This window comes from Eschscholzia californica, unplaced genomic scaffold (assembly GCF_041429995.1).
Source record: "Eschscholzia californica isolate CP2 unplaced genomic scaffold, dmEscCali1.0.p SCAF_2, whole genome shotgun sequence".
Classification (NCBI taxonomy): Eukaryota; Viridiplantae; Streptophyta; class Magnoliopsida; order Ranunculales; family Papaveraceae; genus Eschscholzia; species Eschscholzia californica.
Window position 1 is genome coordinate 43,698,416 of NW_028238309.1, and position 8,290 is coordinate 43,706,705.

An 8,290-nucleotide genomic window follows, 5' to 3' on the forward strand; every position below is an offset into this window, starting at 1 on the left:
AGAGAGAAAGAGAGAAGATAGAGTGAGGAAGAGAGAAAACAGAAGAAGAGAGAAAAGAAACCAGAGAAGGAAAATAATTTTCCCACAGAGAAGTATTTTCCGAGAAGACGATAAAACTATTTTCCCTAAGGGTCTGTTTGGCTGCGCAGAAGAAAAAAAAAGTGAAAAAAAGGTGTTTTCTCTCCAATTCTTTTTCTCTTATCATTAAATGAACCATGTCTTTGATATTCATGGGTTTCTAACTCTCCCACTAGGATAAAGGATGAAACCCTAACATGAGTATTTGGATTTTAATATCGTATTTATTTTATTATCTCGTTTAAAGTGCTTAAAGTTTCGAATTAATCGTACTTCGGTTAGTCTAATAAACTAACAACTTGGATTTAAATTGCAATATATTTTAAGTGAAGTGGGTTATGGGTTTTGATCATTATTAAAGTGTTTTATTGTCTTATTTTCTGAAAATTGAAGATTGAGTTCTAACAATTTTTGAGTTATCAAAAGAGGGATAATAGTTTGAATTAGATATTAGATTTGAATATGATTGTTAGTGGTGAATCCCGTTATCATAGATTTACCAACTTATAGTTTTTCATCACAACTTTATTTTGTTTTCTAAATTTCAATTTTTAGTTTCCAAATATCTTCTCTAAAATCAATTGTCCACTTTCCTAGTTTGTTAGCTAATTTTAGGTTTAGGTTTAATTCCAAACAAATCTCCGTGGGATCGACCTCGTAATACTTGCCATATTAACATACGGTTCGTGTACTTGCGAGTTTTAATTTAATCTAATTACCCTAGTATTTAGGTTCGCTAGATTTCACATCAGTTTCTTGATCTATGTTCATTTTGGCAAATAACCCAATAAATATACAATAAACTAAAAAGGAGATATTCTTTTATTGTATTTTGTTGGTTAAGTATAGAAAGTAAAAAATATCTCCTTCTCAATCAATAGTAAAACAAAAGAAGCCAGATTCCATCTTAATTGAAAGGAACAAAATTAAAGTTATCTCTTGCTACAATATCTTCCAAGATCAAAGTTAGAAGTAACTTATTATTAGGGCAACAAAGTAAAGCTCTATTTATTATTTTGGAAAAAAGGAAAAACAAATCACTAAAGAAAATATTTTGTTCAAGAAAACAATCCAGTTTCAAAAAAAATAAAATAAAAAATAATCCAGATTAAGAATATTAATTAAAGTTATCTCTTGCTACAATACATTCCTTAATTAATCTTCCTAAAGTTTCTATAAACATATGAATATCTCTAACATAATCAGTAATATTATTTATTTTAGGAATCTCAAAAGATTAATCTTTGATTTGGATTTTCTTAAGTTGTAGTATATAAACACAAATACCCATCATCTTTTTCATAATAGAATCAACAATGGGGTCCAACTGTTTTTAGCCCATCTGTTTTCTTCTCTAAGATTTTCATTTTGTTATTAGTTGTGTCTATAACTATTATCTGTGCTGCTGCTGTTACTAATGAAAGAAAGGTTCTCTCTCTCTCTCTCTCTCTCTCTCTCTCTCTTCTCTCTCTCTCTCTCTCTCTCTCTCTCTCTCTCTCTCTCTCTCTCTCTCTCTCTCTCTCTCTCTCTCTCTCTCTCTCTCTCTCTCTCTTCTCTCTCTCTCTCTCTCTCTCTCTCTCTCTCTCTCTCTCTCTCTCTCTCTCTCTCTCTCTCTCTCTCTCTCTCTCTCTCTCTCTCTCTCTCTCTCTCTCTCTCTCTCTCTCTCTCTCTCTCTCTCTCTCTCTCTCTCTCTCTCTCTCTCTCTCTCATCTCTCTCTTCTCTCTCTCTCTCTCTCTCTCTCTCTCTCTCTCTCTCTCTCTCTCTCTCTCTCTCTCTCTCTCTCTCTCTCTCTCTCTCACTCTCACTCTCTCTCTCTCTCACTCTCTCACTCTCTCACTCTCTCTCTCCAAAAAAATCACACTTTGTTTTATTCATATTCTGTATTTAATTAATCGTTATTTCGGGTGAAGGTATATATTGTAAAATCACACTTTGTTTTATTCATATTCTGTATTTAATTAATCGTTATTTCGGGTGAAGGTATATATTGTTTACATGGGCGAGCTTCCAGCTAGCAGCGAGTACTCTCCAGCATCTCACCACAATAATATTCTTGAAGAAGTTCTCGAGGGAAGGTACGTATTAGTTAAGGTTAGATATAATTGATGGGTTTTTTTGTACGTAATAGTTCACGCTAGAAATAATTGGGAAGTTTTCAGGATTTTTTTTTCCGAGAAGGCAAAATAGTTTCATTGACCAAAGAAAAACAGGGTGGTAGCTAAGGAGGCTAACCATCCTTGAAACAACAAAAAAAAACATAAGAACAATTGAAATGGCTTAGAGCTTGACCATGACACCCCAATTACTAACAAATTGACTAAAATGAGTATTGCTAATCCAATTCTGCTTAGAGGTCCAAAAGTATATTATGCTCTGCACCTGGACAACTGTATTCTCGACGGGTTGTTCAGTATCAGCTTCTTCCTCCAAAACTCGGTGATTTCTCTCTAGCCAGATTGTCCATATGATGTCTGGAGGGATACACAACTGAATAAAAGACTTTCTATTTGTAATCTTTTTAACTTTCCAATCACGAAGAATTTTCAGGATTTCTTATGAGACTTTCTATCAGACTTCTTTTTGTCCATATAAGACTTCTTTTTCTCCATATAAGACTTTCTATCAGATATAGACTAATTTAGTGGGCTTAACATTTTTTTTTATCAATAATGGTATAGCATGGTGGAGGATGCTATAGTCCGAAGTTATAAAAGGAGTTTCAATGGATTTGCAGCGAAGCTCACAGAACGAGAAGTTCAAAAACTTTCTGGTAACCCGCTAGCGTAATATGTAAAAAGAAAATTAAAGTTCATGTATGGTTGGTATTAATGAATATTTGTGTTTATAGGCAAAGAAGGCATCGTGTCTATTTTCCCAAACCGAATGCTTCAACTTCATACAACGAGATCATGGGATTTTATGGGATTCTCAGAGACTGTGAAGCGAGTTCCTACTGTCGAAAGCAACACAATTGTAGGTATACTAGATACTGGAATTTGGCCAGAGTTGGAGAGTTTCAAAGATGATGGATTTGGTCCACCACCTAAGAAATGGAAGGGTGTTTGTGAAGGTGGTAGAAATTTCACCTGCAATAAGTAATTATCTTTACACCCTTGTCTACTTGCTCTACAAGTAATTATCTTTACACTGATTTTGTTTCAACTAACTTTCAGCAAGCTCATTGGAGCAAGAATTTATGGAAATATTGGCTTGAAATCATCCGCTAGGGACCTAGTAGGACATGGTACACATACTGCATCAACTGCAGCCGGTGTTGTAGTAAAAGATGCAAGCTTCTTTGAGTTGGCCAAGGGAAATGCAAGGGGTGCAGTACCCTCGGCAAGAATTGCTGTTTACCAGGTCTGTTCAGTAATAGGTTGCCAAACTGCCAACATCTTAGGTGGGTTTGATGATGCAATTGCCGACGGTGTCGACATTATTTCAACCTCATTAGGGTTATCTAGAGCGAAAGACTTTGATGTGGACCCAGTTGCCATTGGTTCTTTCCATGCCATGAAAAGTGGCATTCTCACTTCACAATCAGCTGGTAATAGTGGTCCGCTACCACAAACTTCAAGCAGTGTTGCACCTTGGTTGCTAAGTGTAGCAGCAAGTAGTACAGATCGTCGGATAATCGACAAGGTTGTGCTAGGAAATGGGAAGACAGTTGTGGTAAGCCTCAATTCCTTTTATTTATCTGTGAATTCTTGTTCAAATATTAGGTTAATGGATGTTAGTTTAATTGCTCGATAATGTCTACGGTGGTTAGGGTACTGGGGTTAATTCCTACACCATGAACGGAACTAAATTTTCACTTGTATATGGGGAAGAAGTTTCAAGCACTTGTGGCACCACAGACGCTCGGTAAATTTTTTTACTGAAGAATTTGGTTTTATTGATAAATCAGAATTTTATATTAATTTTTAATACTGCTGATGAGAAAAATCTAGGAGTTGCAAATTCGACTGTTTGGATAGCAAGTTAGTGAAGGGGAAGATTGTTATATGTGACAACGAAAGCAAAGGTGAAGAAGCTTTCTGGAAACAAGCTTTAGGAACCATCATGATTTTTAAGGGGCGCGATAGTTCTTCCATTTATCCTCTACCTGCAACTCTTTTAAGCAACAGAAGTGGTGAAGATGTTAGGTCTTATATTCAATCCGACAAGTACGTGCATTCGAGTTTGAAAAAGTGAATATGAATGTTTAATACAAACGAAGGCCATCTTACTATGTTATTTCTTCTTCTCTACGAATTGCAGAAACCCTGTAGGAACTATTTTGAAAAGTGAGTCTATAAAAGATTCTAAAGCCCCTGTAGTTGTTTCTTTCTCTTCTCGTGGGCCGAATGTCGTCTTACCTGATATTATCAAGGTAAGTAATTCATTCTTTCTACACCCACACACATACATATAAAGTATATTTGTTTTCTCTTTTTAATTTGTTTAACCAATAAACTTATCTAACAACAGCCAGATATAACTGCCCCTGGTGTTAACATTTTGGCTGGGTTTTCACCTTTAGCGAATCCAACTAGGGTACTAGGAGATGAAAGATCGGTAAAGTACAGTATATTGTCCGGAACGTCAATGTCGTGTCCCCATGCAACTGGAGCAGCAGCTTACGTCAAAACTTTTCACCCTGAATGGTCTCCTTCTGCCATTAAATCTGCTCTTATGACTACTGGTATGCATAAAGTACTTCCTTTTGCTTTTGATTAGGGTAAGTGAAGTCTAAATTTACTCACTATTGTTTGATTTTAGCTTGGCCAATGAATAGTACCAACAATGAAGAAGGTGAATTTGCTTATGGTGCTGGTCACATTGATCCTGTGAAGGCTGTTAATCCTGGTCTTGTTTATGAAACACTTCCAGAGGACTATGTCAAAATGCTATGTGATCTTGGTTATGACAAAGCCAAAGTTAAACTCATAACAAATAGTACTTGTCCCGAAAGTACTGGTGCCACAGGAACGGCAAGAGATCTCAACTATCCCTCATTGGGTGCTCATGTTGAAGCAAATGAGCCGATCAACTTGAAGTTTACAAGGACTGTAACTAATGTTGGTTTAGCTAGCTCAACATATAATGCGACTATCAGATATTCGGATGAGAGGGTTAAGGTGACAGTGAAGCCCAGTGTTTTGTCATTCAACTCCTTGAACGAGAAAAAGTCTTTTACAGTGACTGTCGTTGGAAAAGAGTTGGGCACAGATGTTACCTCCTCCTCAGTACTGGAATGGTCGGATGGGGTTCACAGTGTGAGAAGTCCTATTGTCATCTATTCACAGTTAATTTCTTAAGCAATTAAAAAATTAGATTGTACCCACTCAGCGTGGAAAAAGCTTGTCGTAGATGATATATTTTGAATAAAAAACCTTTAATTACTCATTTTGTTTGTGTTGGCAAATATCTCCCTTGTTTAAATGTGTTCAGCAACATTATTTTTCTCCTATTCTTGTTGAAATGTTGCTTCCACGGATTATCTTCCTCCCACAGTCCCACTATCTGAAACCATTCAAGTGAACAACTAAGTGATAAAATGATCAAGAACCTTTATTATCTCTACAAATATTACAGGAATAAGCCACAGCAATTCCCTCAGTACTAAGAGCATAAAAGGATGGAGGAAAGAAATAACAGACTAAGGGCAAGTACCTAGGAAGCTATTGAAAAGGGTGACAATGAACCAGATATCCGGTTTGATGAGATACAAATGCCTAGAAAAATGAATTTATAAGGATTTTTGAGTTTAAGGTCCAAAAATATGGGGGGTAATTAGTCATATATCTACTCATAAATTATTAAATGATATAAAACCAAAATAAACAGAAAATGAAAAATAAGTCCAAAAATTTACTATTTAGTTGGCCTCATGCATCAACCTATTTATTTCCTCCCATTCTTACCATTTCATAAATATATATTTAACCGTTGGTAAACCAAAGGTTTCTAATGGTTGAGTTAATACATTTATTCTTTGCATAAATTTTAAGAGAAATATTTATGGTGGATATTTATTGTCAATATTTATTTCCAAAACTTATATTTGTCTAAAGTAACCTACCAAAAAAATAGTGATTTACCTAAAACGAGTTCCTCTTTCTCTCTCTCTAACTTTGTGTTCTTCGAACTTGAAGAAATTGTGAATTTGTGATTAGGCTTTTTATCTCTACCTCGATATTTCTATCTCTAAAACATATTTTTCCTCGGAAATCATTAAGAAAATTTTATACATGTCGATTAAACTTAAAATCTTGTTAAAAAATTATTTTATTATAAGAACAAACTTAAAATGTAACACTTTTTTGTACATAGTGAATTTTGAGATCTCTATCACTATAATCTTGTTCTCATAAAAAAATAGTATAAACTGAATTTGTTTTTGCTACATTTTCAGTATTTTACTAGCATTTTCTTGATTCTATTAGCATCTGCTATGAATATGTTAGAAGTAGGTTAATAATCATTTTATTATTTCGCTAGCATCTTATTGATTCTAACAACATTCTTACATATAACAGAATTCTCAAAAAATTTCTAGCATTTTATTTATATTAAAAATTCAATAATATACTTAAAAAATAAATTCTTCTGAAACTAGGATTGCATTTCTCTAGCATGTTATTGATTCTAACAACATTCTAAAAAATTTATTTAAGAAGGACCATTTTTTTCTCTAGAATTTCTTTGATTCTCCTACAATAATTATATTTTTCTAGCATCTTATTGATTCTAACAAAAATTTTCTGAAATTATATTATGTTAACCAAATTTTTAATATTTCTCTAGCATTTCACTGATTCTCCTGCACATGTCTTAAATTTTGTTTCTCTAGCATTTCATTGATTCTCCTGCAATACTTATATTTCTCTAGCGTCTTATTTATTCTGACACAATTCTCCTGAAATTATATTATATTAACTAAATTTGTGTAAAAAAGGTGTAACTAAAAGTTTAGTCATTACGATAAACGGAAAAGAAAACTTTTGTTGTGGAAGAAAATTTTTTTTGAGGAAATAATTTAGTGAATCTTTAATTTGGGTTTTTTTTTTTAACTTAGGATAGGTTAGGTAGTAATAGAAAAATCAAAGGTTTGACATGTAATTTACTTTAAGTGGATTTATTTTCTATTTCAGATTATCTTTGGGTTCTAGACCCATTGATCAATCGATTTTGGACTTAAAATTCATCCTCCTAATTTATAAGGGGGTCAATTTTGAATTTTTATAACTTTTTAAAATGTATTCCATTTTGACCCAATAGTTTGTTCTGAAATAGATATAATTTTTTGGGAACGGACCCAAATTTATAAGGGGATCAATTTTGAATTTACAAAATCATAAAAGTTGGTTGTCGGTGTTAATAATAGGGAGCTATATTTGAATTTACGAAAACACAGACGGCCCTAAAGGAAGCTAGTCAAAAAGTAGAGGGTCAAAAAGAAAATAACTCTTTTTTTCTATTGGAAGTTTGTTTTCAATCCTTCTCACACTCTCACTCATTCTCTCAGCATATATATAATTATGTAATTATATATTAATATATGAATCACATATATAGTATATATTATTTTTATTAGAACCAATATATAATTAGATCTTTAAACATATATGTAACGTTTAATTTCTTGTTTTTAGATAGAGTTAATAAGACAAAGTTATTAAGCATGACAACATGCTGAAGATGACAACCACCAGAAAGAACAAAACTTTACACAAATCTCAAATTAGTGAATAAACCATGTAAACACATAAGATTTTTATTTATTTATTTATTTTATGTTGCGAAAATTTATTTATTTGGCTTATTATTGTTTTTATTATTAAATTCTTTTCTTGACTCTTAAATATAAGTTGTGCTGGGGATCTACCTTCATTTTTTTGTTTAATTAGGGATGCACCTCCTTTTGATTAAATCCATAATTAGTTAGGTCTTCTAGGATGAACATGTTTAAGAATATGACAAAAGTTTTAGTATCATAGCTGAATCTTACAAAATTACCGACGCCACGGTAATTCTCTTTCTGAAATATGCTTTTGGAAAACATCTGATACATGATGCGCACATAAGTATGATTGCACTTCAACTCTTACGTTTGCTAAAATTAACGTTTGTAACTATTTTTCAAAAAATAATTAGGAAAAGATTGTCCTTAACATCCAAAATCAGATATAAAACATCTCCATTAACTCTCAAAAGGACGTTGTAAAC

At 33.1% G+C, this 8,290-nt stretch overlaps 1 protein-coding gene across 1 annotated transcript; it reads left to right on the forward strand.

Moving 5' to 3' along the window:
• The first annotated feature begins 1,379 nt into the window (after positions 1-1,379).
• LOC147558163 (subtilisin-like protease SBT4.4) lies at positions 1,380-5,467 on the forward strand. Its single transcript, XM_086664547.1, has 10 exons — positions 1,380-1,506; positions 2,060-2,154; positions 2,758-2,849; positions 2,928-3,174; positions 3,253-3,751; positions 3,849-3,943; positions 4,030-4,245; positions 4,340-4,451; positions 4,550-4,763; positions 4,841-5,467. The coding sequence occupies exons 2-10, from the start codon at positions 2,075-2,077 to the stop codon at positions 5,377-5,379; spliced, it is 2,094 nt and encodes a 697-aa protein (XP_086520673.1). The 5' UTR covers positions 1,380-1,506; positions 2,060-2,074; the 3' UTR covers positions 5,380-5,467.
• Positions 5,468-8,290: the final 2,823 nt, after the last annotated feature.